Genomic DNA, 19,266 nt, shown 5'->3' with positions numbered 1-19,266 from the left:
CTGAGGACACGGCCACTAATGGTGAAGTGTTATGATCCTTGGCCAGACCCCATGTTGTTGGTGGGATCCATTTAGGGACCAATAACATTTTGTTTAAGAGTAGACAAAGTTTGAGCTTTAGAACACTTGCTCAGCAAAAAAAGCCACAAGATTCCATGAGTTTTGACCAAACAAAAATAAACTTTACTATACAAGATCAGAAAAATAAAACAATTTACAATATATAGCTTATGTGCTAACATTCAGGGTAACTATGAGTTATGTGAATTACCGGGCAAACTGTGACCGATCACACAATACTACATAATAAATGACAGATGCAACCAAAACAGATTCCATGGATTTATCAACAACCCACCCAGACGTTAGTCACAGTGAGAGTCAACAATCTCACTGAAACTCTGTTTCTATCGTGAAGGTTTCCAATCTGCACCTTCGCCTTAATTCTCTCCAAAAGTCACTCCAACTCTGACGGCTCCAATGATGGCCCACCTCACGGTTTCAATCTCGCCTTCTGAGATTCCATTCCCCTGGATTCCCGAGTACACTCAAATATCAACTCACGAGTACAATTTCAGCTCTTCGACCGCGTCAAGCAGAACCCTACTGCTCCAAACGGGTACCTTTGCCTAGCGCCCACAGCACTGAGTCACCAACCTTCGACTGCCTCCTTGCATCGTCAGGGCTACTCCTGAGCCCTCTTCAATTACCAGACTCAGATGACATCAACAATGACCCAGCTCGCAGGGCTTCCATCTTGCCTTCTGAGATTCCATTCGCATGGACTCCCAAGTATGCACCCAAGCACCAAATAACAGGCACAACTTAAGACCTTTGGCCACGCTGAGCAGAACGCTACTGCTCCAAAGGGGTACCATTGCCCCAGTGGTCCTCTTTTACTTAAAGTCCTTTCTCTAACTTTGAGCCTGTTTCTCTGTTCCTGTCTTTAAACTGAACTTAACTGGGATCTCTCCCTTGTCCCCTACCTGGGACACTTGCTGGCCATGGTGCCACGAACCCAGCCACCTGACCTAGTTTTCTGCACCCTTCTTTCTTTTGCACAAGTGCACTGGGCCGGTCCTGGACCCAAAGAACTTAAAGCTGCAGCTCTGTGCATGTGCATCCAGCTCCTGGCCTGCGTGTGCAAGGGAAGTCTGAAGATTGTCAGGACATGGTGTTCCCAACCCTTGCACTCAACAAGGTAATTTTGGGTTTCTTAACATGAAGCAATTAAAATTATGGATGCATTAGAGGAGTGCAAATATCTTTGAAGGTTGTAGGGCTGGAGGAGATTAGAGATGGGGAGGGGTGAGGCCATGGAGGGATTTGAAAACAAGGATGTGAATTTTAAAATCAAGACGTTGTTGGACCAGGAACCAATGTTGTTCAGCGAGCACGGGAGTGATAGAGGAATGTGGCTTGATGCAAGTTAAGACACTGGCAGCAGAGTTTTGGATAGTCTCCAGTTTATGAAGAGTAGAATGTGGGAAATCAGTCAGGAGTGCATTGGAATTCCCACAGTAAAGCAAGAGGTCCTTTTCAGGTTTTAACTATAACTTAATAATCAGATCTGAGATAGTACTAACCTTCAAGTAAATTACATTAACTTGTTAACAGAACTGCCTGGAGTGGCATTTATCTGCCAATCACCTGAAAGCAGTTGGTTCAAGTGGTTTTAATTATTGTAGCAGGAAGCTAAACTAGCTAGTGACTTATCAGAGGGCCTATAAAAGAGACAGGCTTTTCAAGCTGCACAGTCAGTAAGGGGCTTGTAAGGAGACAGGCCGCAGTGAGACAGAGACTGAGTGAGTAACGAATTAGGCTTATGCGGGAATTCGGTGCTTGGGGAAGAGGTATGGTATACATTGGTACCTAGCCTCTCCTTCCTTCCTCATCCTGCCTGTGTTGTTGGCACATGGACCACGACAACTGGATCCTAACCTTCCCACTGCAAGTTAAGTTTAATTTAATCACACTTAATCAACTAAATAACATAAGTAACAATGGCAGGACAGGTGTTATGTTGCAGCTGTGGAATATGGGAGCTTTTGGATGCCAAGGCAATTCATGACAAACACGCCTGTAGAAATGTAAGCAGCTAGGGGAATTCCGGATCAGGATTATTGATCTGGAAGCCGAACTGCAGACCCTGCACAACATAAGGGAGGGGGAGAAATAGCTGGATACTTTGTTTCAGGAGATGGTCACGCCTCTTAGAATAGGGTTGTCTGATTTGATCAGCAGTGAGGGACAGGAGGATGGGACGATAGGCGGGATTTTCCGCACCCGCCTGCTGCTGGGACCTTCCAGTCCTGCCGCAAGTCAATATACTTCTGGCTGGGGCCCCGCCTGGTCTGCGACGGGGCCGAAAAATCCCGGCCAATGAGTGGAGGAGCACAGACTTTGCAATTGTCAAACTGCTTGAGGTGTTCACAACCTGTGTAGACAAAAGCGAGGTCTACAAGGTGGATGAGCAGGCTGGCCATTGCACCATGGTACAGGAAGCTGTTAAAGCTTGGAGTGGGGGGGGGGGGGGGGGGGGTGCAAATAGGAATGTAGTGGTAAGAGACAGTATAATGAGGGGTATTGACACTGTTCTCTATAGCAAAGAGTAAGAGTCCAGAAGGCTGTGTTGCCTGCATGGTGCCAGGGTCGGGACATCCACTAGGGCTGGAGAGCAACTTGCAGTGGGAGGGGGAGGATCCTGTCTGTCGCATGTGCCAATGACATAGACAGGCCAAAGGAGGAGGGAGAGGCTAGGTACCAAATTAAAAGGCAGACCCTTAAAGGTGATAATCTCTGGATTATTACCTGATCCATGTGCAAATTGGCATAGGGCAAATAAGATTAAAGAGATGAATGCGTGGCTCAATGATTGGTGTGGGAGAAGTGGGTTCTGGTTCGTGGGGCACTGGCACCAGCACTAGGGAAAGTGGGCACAGTAACGTAGGGACGGTCTACACTTGAACCATGCTGGGATGTGTTTTCTTGCGAATCGCAAAACTAGGGAAGTAGAGAGGGCTTTAAACCAGGAGGGTGAGGAATCAAGCTTGGGTAGATGGGGCAAATCAAGGGGTAGATTCAAGGCAGAAGAGCATAATAGTAATATGGGAAATAAGGATCAGAGAATAGCAGGAAGGGACAGAGGAAAAACCTAAGAATATACCAATAATCAGGACTAGATGTTACAAAGATAAAAAGACAAAACTGAAAGCTCTGTATCTGAACCGCGTGGCATTCGTAACAAAGTAAATTAATTGATAGTGCACATTGAAGTAAATAAATATGACCTGATAGCCATTACAGAGATGTGGCTGCAGGATGACAAGGATTGGGTCCTGAATATTGAGGGGTATATGACATTCAAGAAGAATAGGAAGCTAGGTAAACGTGGAGGGGTGGCACAGTTGATCAAGGATGGCATTGATGCAGTAGTTAGAAATGACCTTGGTTGAGGAGGTCAGGATGTTTAACGTAACTGGGACCTCTGGGTACCCTGTACTCTGGGTGGGGGACTTCAATGTCCATCACCAAGAGTGGCTCGGTAGCACCACCACAGACCGAGCTGGCCGAGCTTTAAATGACAGAGCTGCTAGACTGGGTCTGCGGCAGGTAGTGAGGGAAAAACATGGATGATCCATCTCCGTATCCTCAGGGGGTCCCCAGTCAGTTTTCAGTCAATTTGAGTCACTCCATATGATATCAAGAAATGAATACTGAAAAGGCTTCAGGAACCGACAATATTCCGGCAATAGTACTGAAGACTTGTGCTCCAGAACTTGCCGCGCCCCTAGCCAAGCTGTTCCAGTACAGCTACAATATTGGCATCTACCCGGCTATGTGGAAAATTGCCCAGGTATGTCCTGTACACAAAAGGCAGGACAAATCTCAATCATCAGTAAAGTAATGGAAGGGGTCATCAATAGTGCTATCAAGCGCCACTTGCTCAACAATAACCTGCTCACTGACACCCAGTTTGGGTTCCGCCAGGGCCACTTAGCTCCTGACCTCATTACAGCCTTTGTGCAAACATGGACGAGAGAGCTGAACTCGTGAGGTGAGAGTGACTGCCCTTGACATCAAGGCCGCATTTGACCGAGTGTGGCATCAAGGAGCCCAAGCAAAACTGGAGTCCATGGGAATCAGGGAAAACTGCCTGCTGGTTTCAGTCATACCTAGTATAAAGGAAGATGGTTGTGGTTGTTGGAGGTCAGTCATCGCAGCTCCAGGACATCACTGCAGGAATTCCTCAGGGTAGAGTCCTAGGCCCAACCATCTTCAGCTGTTTCAACAATGACCTTCCTTCCATCATACGGTCAGAAGTGGGAATGTTTGTGGATGATTGCACAATGTTCAGTACCATTTGCGACTCCTCAGATCCTGAAGCAGTCCATGTCCAAATGCAGCAAGACCTGGACAATATCCAGGATTGGGCTGACAAGCAGTAAGTAACATTCACGCCACACAAGTGCCAAGCAATGACCATCTCCAACAAGAGAGAATCTAACCATTGCCCCTTGGCATTCAATGGCATTACCATTGCTAAATTCCCCACTATCAGCATCCTGGGGGTTACCATTGACCAGAAACTGAACTGGACTAGCCATATAAATACTGGGGCTACAAGAGCAGGCCAGAGGCTATTAATCCTATGACGAGTAACTCAGCTCCGGACTCCCCAAAGCCTGTCCACCATCTACAAGGCACAAGTCAAGAGTGTTTTGGAATATTCTGCACTTGCCTGGATGAGTGCAGCTCCAACAACACTCAAGAAGCTTGACACCATCCAGGACAAAGCAGCCTGCTTGATTGGCACCCCTTCCACAAATATTCATTCCTTCCACCACTGACGCACAATGGCAGCAGTGTGTACCATCTACAAGATGCACTGCAGAAACTCACCAAGACTCCTTCGGCAGCACCTTCCAAATCCATGACCACTACCATCTAGAAGGACGAGGGCTGCAAATACGTGGGAACACCACCACCTGAAAGATCCCCTCTGAGCCACTCACCATCCTGACTTGGAAATATATCGCCAGTCCTTTACTGTCGCTGGGTCAAAATCCGGGAACTTCCTCCCTAACAGCACTGTGGGTGCACCTACATCACATGGACTGCAGCGGATCAAGGAGGCAGCTCACCACCACCTTCTCGAGGGCAATTGGGGATGGACAATAAATGCTGGCTTAGCCTGCGATGCCCACATCCCATAAATTAGTTTTTTTTTTAATCTATTTTTGTGGACATGAGCATGTAGGGGAAAGAAGTCACTAGTGGGAGTGGTCTACTGGCCCCCTAACAGCCACAATGTAGGACAAAGCATACAAGAATAAGTATTGGGTAATTGTGATAAAGGGATGGCAATAATCATGGGTGACTTTAATCTACACACAAACTGGAAAAATCAGATTGGCAGTTGTAGCCCGGATGAGGAGTTCATAGAATGTTTTCAAGAGAGTTTCTTAGAACAGCACATTCTGGAACCAACCAAAGAGCAGGTTATATTAGACTTAGTATTGTGTAATATGACAGGATTAATTAATGACCTCGGTGAAAGCACTCTTAGGTAGCAGCGATCACAATATGATTGTATTTTACATCCAGTTTGAAAGGATCTAAGACTAGTATTTAGCTAGCTGGGATACTATTCTAGGGGGTAGATCAATAGAGATGCAGTGGCAGACATTTAAGGGGATATTTCAGAATACTTAGGATAAGTATATTCCTACTATAAAGAAGAATTCTAAAGGGAGGACCCACCATCCATGGTTATCTAAAGAAGTTAAGGAAAGCATCAAACTTAAGGAAAAAGCATTTAACTGTGCAATGATGAGTGGCAGGTCAAATGATTGGTCAGAATATAAAGAACGGCAGAGAATAACTATAAGATTAAACAGGAGAAAGAAATTAGAGTATGAGAGGAAGTTAGCTAGAAATGTAAAAACAGATAGCAAGAGTTTCTGCGGGTATTTAAAATGGAAAAGAGTAAGTAAAGTGTTGGTCTTCTAGGGGGTGACAGTGGGGAGTTAATGGTAGATAATAAGGGAATGGCGGATGAAATGAACAAATATTTTGCTCCCGTCTTCACTACAGAGGATACAAAAAACAATCCAGTGATAGCTACAAATCAGGAGGTGGAAGGGAGGGAGGAACTTGGTGAAATTACAATCACCAGGGAAGCGGTACTGAGCAAACTGATGGAGCAACGGGCTGACAAGTCTCCGGGTCCTGATAGACTTCATCCTAGAGTCTTAAGAGGTGGCTAATGAGACAGTAGATGCATTGGTGTTAATTTTCCAAAATTTGCTAGATTCTGGAAAGATTCCATCAGACTGCAAAGTAGCAAATGTAACCCCTGTATTCAAGAAGGGAGGGAGGCAGGAAACTATAGGCCAGTTAGCTTGATGTCTGTTGTGGGAAAGTGTTCGAATCGGTCACTAAGGAGGCTATAGCTGGACACTTGGGGAAACTCAAGTTAATCAAGAAGAGTCAGCGTGGTTTTGTGGAAGAGAAATCATGTTTCACCAACTATTGGAGTTCTTTGAAGGAGTAACATGCGCTGTTGGTTAAGGGGAGCCTGTAGACGTGCTGTACTTTGATTTCCAGAAGGCATTTGATAAGATGCCACATCAAAGGTGTTGTGGAAAATAAAAGTTCATATTAGCATGGATAGAAGATTGGCTGACGAAAAACAGTATTGTGAGATGGATTTTTAAAAAATATATTTTTGGGAATATGGTGGCACTTCTGTAAAGAAGTGCGTGTGCGTGCGTGCTTGTGTAAGGTTTGTAAAGACAGCTTGTCTGTGAGAACAGAGATGAAAGGTAAAGGTGTTCAATGCATGCATTTATAATGGTGAAGTTGAATGTATAAGTAAATAGGTTGGGTTTGAAATTTGCAATAGAAGTAGGAACTTAACTTCTCAGCTGTGAAATTTCAAAGGGAGTTCAGAAGTGACAAGGGATATTTGCGAGTTACAAGGGTTTCATAAATAAACAAGGGAAGGTTATTAAATTTTATTTGACCCGAAAGTGGAGACAATGGGAAGACATGAAATATTTTTATATTTTGGAAAATTTGAGTTTAAAGAGGTGCTTAGAACAATGGAATCTAAGATCGAAGGGGAAAAGGACATTTAAGGGAAGATGTTTAGTTGAGTTGTGTTGGCTGTGTGGGGGAGATGTCCTGAGACCAGCTCTGTGCTGAGAAACGTTGTGAATTTGAAGCAGCCATCCAGTTTTCCTTCGGTTCCACAGCAGAGTGAAAGAGAGTGAGAAGCTGTGTGGTATTCTTTACTAAGCAGTTTTTGCCTTGGGTAATATTACTGGATTTTTGTGGTTAAAATCTTTTCAGGCAGCTGTTGCCAAGTAGCTTACTCTTGTGTTCTGACCAAGTGGGTTTTTTGGGAAATGGTTTGTAAGACTGTTAAACTGTAATTTTAATCTTGTGTGTTGAAGTTTTTTTTTCTTGTTAATAAATCTTTTAATTTTAAAATCCTAAAAATGTTACTGGGATTCTGTTTCTGGGATGAGTAGTTTTCCCCTTGTTTTGAAAATAACAAAAAAAAAGTTGAGACCAGTAAGACGGTTCCCTCTGGGATTTGACTTGCTCAGCGAATAACATCTGCTGCGGCCATAACAGGTATGCATAAATGGATAAATGGGTCTTTTTCTGATTGGCAGGATGTGATGAGTGGAGCCCCACAGGGATCTGTGCTGGGGCCTCAACTTTTTACAATTTATATCAATTACTTAAAGATGAGGTATGGTAGCTAAATTTGCAGATGGCACAGATAGGAAAGTATGTTGTGAAGTGGACATAAGGAGATTGCAGACAGATATAGATAGGTTGAGTGGGCAAAAACCTGGCAGATGGAGTATAATATGGGAAAATGTGAAGTTCATTATGGCGGGAAGAATAAAAAAAGCAGAATATTACTTAAACGGAGAATGGTTGCAGAATTCCAAGGTGCAGAGGTATCTAGGTGTTATCGTGCATGAGTCACAAAAAGTTAGTATGCAGGTACAGCAAGTAATTAAGAAGGCTAACGGAATGCTATCATTTATTATGAGAGGAATTGAACATCAAAGTAAGGATGTTATGCTTCAGTTATACAGGGCACTGGTGAGACCGCATCACAAACATTGTGTGCAGTTTTGGTCTCCTTATTTAAGGAAGGATGTAAATGCATTGGAGATGGTTCAGGGGAGGTTTACTAGATTGATCTTGAAATGAGCGGGTCATATGAGGAAAGGTTAGACAGACTGGGCTTGTTTCCACTGGAGTTTAGAAGAGTGAGAGGTGACTCAATTGAAGTGTACAAGATCCTGAACGGTATTGACAAGGTGGATGTGGAAAGGATGTTTCCTCTTGTGGGTGAGTCCAGAACTAGGGGGCACTGTTTTAAAATTAGGGTTGCCCTTTTCGGGCAGAAATGAGGAGAATTTTTTTGAGGGTTGTATGACTTTGGAACTCCCGTGCCTCCATAGGCGTTGGAAGTGGGATCATTGAATGTCTTTAAGGCAGAAGTAGATAGATTCTTGTTAGGCAAAGGAATCGAAGGTTATTGGAAGTATATGGGAATGTGGTATTCAAAACGCAAACAGATCAGCCATGATCTTAATGAATGGTGGAGCAGGCTCGAAGGGCCAAATGGCCTACTGCTGCTCCTATTTCGTATGTTCGTATGTGTGGATCTCAGTTTTCTGGCAGCCTGTTAGTCCAAGTGATATCCTCTCAGTATATCCTAGTGAAAGGAAAACGTAAAGCGTTTTTCTTCCAAGCTTCACGTAACTCTGCCACCAGACAATATCAGTGGATAAATCTGATGGAAAGATGTTTTAAAAATGTTTGTTGTTGTACTGGATTTGAATAGCACACTCTAGCATTTGAATAGCACTCATCCACCTTCCAATTATGGTACTAAGTAGACTGTTGCATTGTGTCACAGGATTTGCAGATGCTATCAACACTTGCACGTGTACTTGGTAGAAATGGGGCTCTAGCCATACTTTGCTTGGACAGTATTCAAAGCCTGCATTCAATTGCAATGTAATGAAGAGCATGATTAAGGCTCTGTGTTATTCAAGCATGTTGGATGCACTGCTTATACCATAGCTCTACTGAACTGACTGAGAAAGGAGGAACAAATCCCTGCCATGGAGTCATTACAGCACAGCAGGAGACCTTTCAGCCCATTGAGTCCATGCTGGCTCTCTATAGAGCAATCTGATTATTTCCTTTTTCCTGCTATCCTTGTAGTCCCGCAAGTTTACTTCGCCAAAGCCCCAGGCCACCACCGCTTGCCATTTTAAAGTCACTTGTTGTAATGTTTAGTTACCATTGTAGTAATATCAACACACCTCCATGAACTAAAGTGAAGCATTACTGTTTTGTGGTTTTCAGGGAGCTGCCAAAAGGAGCAAATTACCTGGCACGTGATCTGGAGTCAGCATTGGCTCATCTGGATTCACCAGAGATGCAGGACAAAGTGGATCTTGTGTGGATAATAGGTGGCTGCAGCCTCTACAAGGTACAGTGGCAAACTCGCTCATCTTTTTGCTATTTGCTATACTAATGGTTCAGAAATTATAGTAAAATCTTTATAGGTTGGATGGATGTGTATGCTTAAAGTCCTGACTTGTTGCAGACTATTATCTGAAGTTGAATATATACTTGAAAAAGAATTGCAGGGCAATGGAGAAAGAGCTGAGGAGTGGACTAATTGGATTCCTCTCCCAAAGAACTGATACAGGCATGATTGGACAAATCTTTCTGTGTTGTGATTCTATGATTTTGTTGTATTCATAGAATTCTACCTCCTGTCAATCTTTGGGGATGACAGTTGCAGTATTGGCCAGGATCTTGCTCTTATTTTCTGTTGGACTCTGGAGTAGGGTCTTTCGTGTTGGGTCATTGCCAATTTTAAAGACAGGTGGACATTTTGTTAGAAGTGATCATAATCTGTGGAAATATCTGCCAGATACAACTGAGCATGTTCAAGTTATGAGCTAAATGACAAGGACCACACTGGTGAGTCCATACTGGGGTATATGGGTAATTTTTACTGCCAGACTCTGTACACATGTCACTTTAAGGGACCCAGCTGCCATAAAGACAGAGAAAATGGTGTGTCCCCATGGCGATGCCAGAGAGAGATTTTTATAAAGTTTATTTCCTGGCTTCCATTAGCCCTAACACATCATACATCACAACATCATAGCTCATATTTCTGATTGTTTTTTTTTCTTTTATGGGATATGGGTGTTGCTGGCAAGGCCAGCATTTCTTGCCCATCCCTAATTACCCTTGAACTGAGTGGCTTGCTAGGCCATTTAAAAGGGCAGTTAAGAGTCAACCACATTGCACTGGGTCTGGAGACACATGTAGGCCAGACCAGGTAAGGATGGCAGATTTCCTTCCCTAAAGGACATTAATGAACCAGATGGGTTTTTTACAAAAAATGATAGTTTCGTGGTCACCGTTACTGAGGCTAGCTTTCAATTTGTTTTTAATCAAGTAATTGAATTTAAATTTCACCAGCTGCCTTGCTGGGATTTTAAATTACTAGTCCAGTGACATTACTACTATGCCACCATCTCTCTGCCAACTCCCCGCCCCCATCGCCCTAGCGATGTTGGACTATAACAATGCCAGTTCAATGCTGGTGTTCAGTGTTGCTACTGAAAAATCTAGACTACTTTGTGCAAACTTGAGCACTTTCCCTTCCATATGACGTTAAAATAGATGCCATTTTCTGAAACCTCTGTAACACATCACCTAATTTCTTCTTTCTTCAACATCCAAGGGGGTCACCATTGACCAGACACTTTGCTCGATCAGTCAGATCAACACTCTGGCTGCAAAAAGGTCTCATCTCCTGACCCATCAAAACCTCCCCACCTACAAGGCTCAAGTCAGGAGTGTGATAGGGTACTCAACACTAACCTGGATAGGTGCAACCACAACAATACTAAAGAGGTTTGCCACCATCTAGAAGAGTCCCCAACCATCCGCCATTGACACAATGGTGTATACAGTGAAGCAACTTGCCAGGTTTTGTGCAAGAACATCTTCAACCCCATGATCTGTACCAGTGAGAAAGACCAGCAGCAATGTCTTGGGACACGATAACCTCCAAATCATACACCTTGGACATGTGCTTTATTGCCAAAAGTGTAGAACTTCTGGCCAAACAGCATTACTATAAGATTGAAAAAGCCTATTACCATCTTCTCTAGTAAATAGCAAGAAGCCATCTTGAGAACAAATCATTTAAAGGAGAAGTGCAGATGATCCTAGGGTTTAAATCTGTAGGTGGAAGACTCTCTCTCTCTTTTTCACTCTCTCTCTCTCTCTCTCTCTCTATTTTGCTCTCCCCTCCCCTCTGGCTCTCTTCCCCCCACCCCCTCCCCCTCCCCCAGGTCTGGGCCCCCCCTTGCTCTGCCTTCCCCCACCCACCCATGCTCTTGCGCACCCCCCTGCGCTCGCTCGCGCTCTCTCTCTCTTTTTTTTTCTCTCTCTCTCTTTCTCTCCTAATTGAATTTATTTTCATTGGGGGTGAAATGAGCCTGATTTTTTTAAAAGTGGTTTCTGATGCAGTGTTCTTCTTTTACTTATTACCAATTCCCTTCCCTAAAATTATCAATTCTCTGCTTGGACATGGTGACAGCAGTAATGGGTGGTCTCTGCTACAGAGGCCGTTTATCTATTGGAACTTGTTTTGCCATTCAATGAGATCATGGCTGATCTGCAGCTTAACTCTATATGCCCGCCTTTCCCCATATCCCTTAATATGTTCGGTGGAATAATATCTATGAATCTCAGATTTAAAATTAATCATTAATCTAACATCGATTGCTGGTTATGGAAGGGAGTTCCAAACTTCTACCTTTGTGTCTAAAGGTGTTTCCTAATGTCACTCCTGAAGGGTCTGGCTCTAATTTTCAGACTGTGCACCATAATCCTAGATGTCCCAACAAGTGCAAATAGTTTCTCTCTATTTTCAGTTCCCCTTAATATCTTGAAATTCAATCCAATTGCCCCCTTAACCTTCTGAATTCCAGGGAACACAACCCTAATCTGTGCAATTTTTCATTGTAACTTAACTCTTGCGGTTCAAGTATCATTCTGGTGAATCTATGCTGCACTCCCTCTGAGGCCTACGTACCCATCCTAAGGTGTGGTGCCCAGATTTATTCGCAGTGCTCCAGTTGGGGTTTAACTAGGTGCCTCACTGAGGAGGCCTATTTCATTTGTGAGCAGTGATGGTGAACGGTGCAAGCTATTCAGTTAAGCCTGATTCTGTCCTCTGCCGATATTTACATAAATGAACTTTCAGCTGGGACACTGAATGACATTCAGGAGCATCTGTCTCATTACTTCCTTTCCTGGATTAGGACTATTCAAACTAATCTTAATTCAACTAGCACTTGTATGCAATGATTGAATTGAAATACTTCGGTACAATCTGGAATTGAACTGCTGACTGTCCTGGTGTCTGGTTCAGTTGCTTAGTACCTTACCAGCAGAGCTGTTGGAAAACGCAGTGACTAATGCTGAGAAGAATGGCTCGTGATGGTAGTAGGTTGGTTTAAAAGATTGATAAATACCTGATTAAGAGCAGGTACCAGACAGTGCGGTCGATTAACTGAGTGAAGACTTGGAGTTTGGTGAGAGGGGATTCGGGAGAAGGAGTTTTTCGTTGTTTCTATTTTTCTCACCCCGTAGAAATTGGTTCTTGCTCTACTACAGGGAAAGGAGCTGGCTGTTTGGTGAGTATCTGGTAAGTGGATAAGCTCTATTCTATCCCTAAGGTTTAAAATAGCACACAATTTGGTGGTAAAGTTAATAAAATATATAAGAAAGCAACATAAATAAGTGATTAAGATAATTAAGTAATTATTTAAAACACATTAAGGATGGCAGGACATGTGATGTGCCAAGGCTGCAGCATGTGGGAGCTCCTGGATAACATTGTGATCTAGGGCAAACACGTCTGCAGTAAGTGTTTGCAGCTTGAGGAACTTAAGCTCAGAGTCATTGAGCTGGAGGCTGAGCTGCAGACTCTGTGACACATCAGGGAGGGGAAAGTTACCTGGATGCTTTATACCAGGAGGCAGTCACACCACTAAGGATAGGGTCTGCTGATTAGGTCAGTGGCCAGGGCCAGGAGGGTGTGACTGCGAGTGAGGCAGGTAAGGGGACCCAGAGGACAAGAGTGTGAGCCTCTGCAATTGTCCATCAAGTATGAGATTCTCTCAGCTTGTTTGGATGAGAGTGGGGGCTGCAGGGTGGATGAGCAAACTAACCATGGTACAGGAAGCCATACAAGTGGGGGGAGCAAAAAGGAATGTAGTGGTAGTGGGGGACCGTATAGTAAGGAGGATTGACACTATTCCCTGTAGCAAAGAGCGAGAGTCCAGGCGGCTTTGTTGCCTGCTCGGTGCCAGAGTTTGGGACATCTGCTAAGGGCTGGAGAGGAACTTGCAGTGAGAGGGGGAGGATCCAGTGGTCGTGATCCATGTAGGTACTAACGGCATTGGCAGGATGAGGAAGGAGGCTCTGCATAGTCAGTATGATGAGCTAGGTACCAATTAAGAAGCAGAACCTCAAAGGTAATAACTTCTGGATTATTACCTCAGCCAAGTGCAAATTGACATAGGACAAATAAGATCAGAGAAATGAATGCATGGTTTACAAGAATGTTGCCAGGGTTAGAAAAGTGTAGCTACGAGGAGAGATTGGATAGGCTGGTGTTATTTTCCTTAGAACAAAGAAGGCTGAGAGGTGACTTGATTGAGGTGTACAAAATTATGGGGAATAGAAAGAGTGGACAGGATGAAATTGTTTCCCTTGGTGGAGAATTCTAGAACCAGGGGACAAATATTCAAGGTAAGTGGCAGAAGGTGTAGGGGGACATGAGGAAGAACCTTTTTACGCAGAGGGTAGTGGGTGTCTGGAATTCACTGCCCAAGTTGGTGGTAGAGGCAGAAACTCTAAACTCTTTTAAAAGTACCTGGATCTGCACCTTAAGTGCTGTAGGCTGCAGGGCTAAGGGCCAGGTGCAGGAAGGTGGGATTAGAAAGGGCACTTGGGTGTCCTTGGGCTGGCATATACAAGATGGGCCGAATGGCCTCCTTCTGTGCTGTAACTTTTCTATGGTTCTATGGGTCAAAGACAAGTGGAAGAGGTGGGTTCCGGTTTGTGGGGCACTGGCACCAGTTTTGGGGAAAGTGGGATCTGTGCTGTTAGGATAGTCTACACCTGAACCATGCTGGGGCTGATGTCCTCATGAGCTGCCTAACTAGGGAAGTAGAGGGGGTTTTAAACTGAATAGCAGGGGCAAGGGATCAAATTTAGGAAGATGTAGTAAACCAAAGAGTGGAAACCAGGCAAGAGAGAGAGAGGTATTAATATGGGAAATGATAAACAGACTATGACAGGAAGGGACAGAGAGTACAAATCTAAGCGTAAATCATCAGAAAAGGCCAGACAATGCAAAAATAATAAAAGGACAAAACTAAAGGCTCTGTATCTAAATGCACATAGCATTCAAAGCAAAACAGATGAACTGATAGCACAAATAGAAATAAATTAGTACGATCTGATAGCCATTCCAGAGACATGGCTACAGGATGAAATAGATTGAGACCTGAATATTGAAGGACGCGTGATATTTAGGCAAAACGGGAAGTTAGGAAAAGGTGGAGGGATGGCGCTATTAATAAATAATCATAACAATATGGATGACCTAAGTTCAGGAAACCAGAATGTAGAAGTGGTTTGGGTTGAGATGAGGAAATGATAAATGCAAGAAATCACTTGTGGGAGTGCCGTACAGGCCTCCTAATTGTAACTACAAAATAGGACAGAGCATAAAAGAAGAGATAATGTCATCTTGCTAGAAAGGTACAGCAATAACCATGGGGGATTTTAATCTACATAGACTGGAAAAATCGGTTGGGCAAAGGTAACGTAGACGAGTTCATAGAATGTTTTCAGGATAGTTTCTTAGAACAGCACGTTCTGGAACCAACCAGAGAGCAGGCTATACTAGACCCGGTAATGAGATAGAATTAATTGATAACCTCCTTGTGAAGGTAGCACTAATCATAATATGATTAAATTTTACATTCATTTTGAACCGGGTGATCTGTCCAGTTTCATTCCTTTTTTGTGACTTTGTAGCTGGTTTGTTACAAGCAGCTTGCTAGGCCATTTCAGAGGGCATTTAAGGGTCACGTGTAGGCCAGACGACAGGTCAGGGCGTAGGTATGTAGGTAAGGACGACAGATTTCCTTCCCTAAAGGACATTAGTGAACCAGATGGTTTTATGGTCATCATTTGGCTTTTAATTCCAGGTTTTTATTGAATTCAAATTCCTCCATCTGCCACTGGGTGATTCGAGCACAGGTCCCCAGAGCATTACCCTGGGTCCCTGGATTACTGGGCCAGCGACAAGGCGAGTCTTTTAAACTTAAGTAAGGGCAATTATGAGGGCCTGAAAGCAGAGCTACCTAAAGTGAACTGGCAAATGAGGATAAGGGATATGTCTGTAGAAGTTCAGTGGCAGACATTTAAAGGGATATTTCAGAATACACACAACATATACATCCCAATGAGAGAAAAATTCCAAGGGGTGGGCCCACCATCCGTGGTTAACAAAAAAGCTAAAAGCCGTATTAAGCTTAAAGAAAAAGCATATAATTACACAAGACAGGTGGCAGGTCAGAAGATTGGAAAGAATATAAAGAATAGCAATGAATGACAAAAAGACTAATGAGGAGGGAAAAATTAGAGTGTGAGAAAAGCTAGTTTGTAATATAAAGACGAATAATAAGAGTTTCTATAGATATTTAAATAAGAAAAGAGTTAACAAAGTTGGTCCTATAGAGTATGCGTCTGGGGAATTGATAGTGGAAAGTAGGGAGATGGCAGATGAATTAAATAAGTATTTTGCTTCGGTCTTCGCTATAGAGAACACAAGTAACATCCCAGAAATAGCTGTAAATCAGGAAATGGAAGGGAGGGAGAAACTCAGGGAAGATTACAGTCACCAGGGAAGTGGTATTGAGCAAAACGTTGGGGCTGTGGGCTGACAAATCCCCAGATCCTTTATTCAAAAAGGGAGGGAGACAGAAAGCAGGAAACTATAGGCCAGTTAGCCGAACATCTGTCATAGGGAAAATGTTAGAAGGTATCATTAAAGATGTCATAGCAGGGCAGTTAGAAAAATTCAAGGCAATCAGGCAGAGTCAACATGGTTTTGTAAAAGGGAAATCATGGGAAATTAGCGGGGAGAGGTGATGGCGTAATGGTATTGTCGCTGGACCAGTAATCCAGGGACCCAGGGTAATGCTCTGGGAACCTGCATTCGAATCGCCCCTTGGCAGATGGCGGATTTTAATTCAATAAAAATCTGGAATTAAAAGCCAAATGATGACCATAGAACCATTGAACCATCTGGTTCACTAATTTCCTTTTAGGGAAGGAAATCTGTCGTCCTTACCTACATACCTACGCCCTGACCTGTCGTCTGGCCTACACGTGACCCTTAAATGCCCTCTGAAATGGCCTAGCAAGCCGCTTGTAACAAACCAGCTACAAAGTCTCAAAAAAGGAATGAAACTGGATGGACCACCTGGCATTGACCTAGGAACCAGAAACAACAATGGCCGCAGCCCCGTTGACCCTGCAAAGTCCTCCTAATGAACATCTGGGGGCTAGTGCCAAATTGGGAGAGCTGTCTCACAGGCTAGGCAAGCAACAGCCTGACATAGCCATCCTCACAGAATCATACTTTACAGATAATGTCCCAGACACCACCATCATCATCCCTCTAGCAGAGGTGGCGGCACAGTGGTGTGCAGTTGGGAGGGAGTTGCCCTGGGCGTCCTCAACATCCCGTGAAGTCTCATGGCATCAGGTCAATCATGGGCAAGGAAACCTCTGCTAATTACCACGTACCGCCCTCCCTCAGCTGATGAATCAGTGCTCATCTATGTTGAACACCACTTGGAGGAAACACTGAGACTGGCAAGGGCACAGAATGTACTCTGGGTGGGAGACTTCAATCACCAAGAGTGGCTTGGTAGCACCACTACTCACCGAGCTGGCTGATCCCTAAATGACAGAGCTGCTAGACTGGATCTGCAGCAGGTGGTGAGGGAACCAACAAGAGGGAAAAACGTACTTGACCTCATCCTCACCAACCTGCCTGCAGCAGATGCGTCTGTCCATGACAGTATCGATAGGAGTGACCACCGCACAGTCATTGTGGAGACATCTTCAGATTGAGGATCCCTCTATCGTGTTGTGTGGCACTACCACCTTGCTAAATGGGATAGATTTCGAATAGATCAGCAACTCATGACTGGCCATCCATGAGGCGCTGTGGACCATCAGCAGAAGCACAATTGTACTAAACACAATCTGTTACCTCATGGCCCGGCATATCCCGCACTCTACCATTACCATCAAGCCGGGGATCAACCCTGGATCAATGAAGAGTGCAGGAGGGCATGCGAGGAGCAGCACAAGGCATAAAAATGAGGTGTCAACCTGGTGAAACTATAACACAGGACTACTTGCGTGCCAAACAGCATAAGCAGCAAGTGATAGAGCTAAGCGATCCTACAACCAACAGATCAGATCTAAGCTCTGCAGTCCTGCACACCCTGTCGTGAGTGGTGGTATACAATTAAACAACTCACTGGAGGAGGAGGCTCCACAAATATCCCCATCGTCAACAATGGAGGAGCCCAGCACAGCAGTGCAAAAGATAAGGCTGAAGCATTTACAACAACCTTCAACCAGAGGTGCCGAATGGATGATCCATCTCGGCCTCCTCCAGAGGTCCCCAGCGTCATAGTCTTCAGCCAATTCGATTCACTCCATGTGATATCAAGAAATGGCTGAAGGCACTGGCTGGATACTGCAAAGGCTATGGATCCTGACAATATTCAGGCAATAATATGGAAGACTCGTGCTCCAGAATTTACCGCGCCCCTAGCCAAGCTGTTCCAGTACAGCTACAACACTGGCATCTACCCGGCTATGTGGGAAATTGCCCAGGTATGTCCTGTACACAAAAAGGACAAATCCAACCCAGCCAATTACCACCCCATCAGTCTACTCTCATCAGTAAAGTAATGGGAGGGGTCATCAACAGTGCTATCAAGTGGCACTTGCTTAGCAAAAGCCTGCTCACTGGCACCCAGTTTGGGTTCCGCCAGGGCCATTCAGCTCCTGACCTCATTACGGCCTTGGTTCAAATATGGACAAAAGGGCTGAACTCCTGAGGTGAGGTGAGAGTGACTGCCCTTGACATCAAGGCAGCATTTGTTTGAGTGTGGCATCAGGGAGCCCTAGCAAAACTGTAGTTAATAGGAATCAGGGGGAAAACTCTCTGTTGGTTGGAGCCATACCTAGCACAAAGGAAGACGATTGTGGTTGTTGGATGTCAGTCGTCTCAGCTCCAGGACATCACTGCAGGAGTTCCTCAGGGTAATGTCCTCGGCCCAACCATCTTCAGCTGCTTCATCATAAGGTCAGAGGTGGGGATGTTTGCTGGTGATTATTCAATGTTCAGCGACATTCGCGACAACTCAGATACTGAAGCAGTCTATGTCCAAATGCAGCAAGACCTGGACAATATCCAGGCTTGGGCTGACAAGTGGCAAGTAACATTTGCACCACACAAGTGGCAGGCAATGACCATCTCCAACAAGAGAGAATCTAACCATTGCCCCTTAGGGGAGGCAATGGCATAGTAGTGTTGTCACTGGATTGACAACCCAGAGACCCAGGGGAATGCTCTGGGGACCCGGTTTCAAATCCCGCTACGGCAGATGGTGGAATGTGAATTCAATTTTTTTTTTTAAATCGGGAATTAAAAGTTTAAGATAACCATGAAACCATTGCCAATTGTTGTTAAAAAAGCACCTTTTAGGGAAGGAAATCTGCTGTCCTTACCTGGTCTGGCCTACATATGCCTCCAGACCTACAGAAATGTGGTTGACTCTTAAATGTTCTCTAACAAGGGCAATTAGGGATGGACAATAAATGCTGCCCTAGCCAGCGACGCCCACATCCCAAGAACGAGTAATTTTCAAAAATGTTCAGTGGCATTACCATCACTAAATTCTCCACTATCAACATCCTGGGGTTTACCAATGACCAGAAACTGAACTGGACTAGCCATATAAATACTGTGGCTACAAGAGCAGATCAGAGGCTAGGAATCGGGTGATGAGTAACTCA

The 19,266-nt window shown here is 44.4% G+C and overlaps 1 protein-coding gene across 1 annotated transcript in view; it reads left to right on the top strand.

The window, feature by feature from the left end:
* The window catches only part of dhfr (dihydrofolate reductase), a 58,088-nt gene that overhangs the window by 11,631 nt on the left and 27,191 nt on the right, over window positions 1-19,266 (top strand). The window contains exon 4 of the mRNA XM_078564453.1: window positions 9,409-9,535. Coding sequence (XP_078420579.1) covers window positions 9,409-9,535 — 127 coding nt within the window. The remainder of the gene's footprint in view (window positions 1-9,408; window positions 9,536-19,266) is intronic.

This window comes from Cetorhinus maximus, chromosome 2 (genome assembly GCF_964194155.1).
Source record: "Cetorhinus maximus chromosome 2, sCetMax3.hap1.1, whole genome shotgun sequence".
Taxonomy (NCBI): domain Eukaryota; kingdom Metazoa; phylum Chordata; class Chondrichthyes; order Lamniformes; family Cetorhinidae; genus Cetorhinus; species Cetorhinus maximus.
The sequence above is the reverse complement of the archived record's forward strand: the minus strand, read 5'-3'. Positions and strand labels throughout refer to the sequence as shown.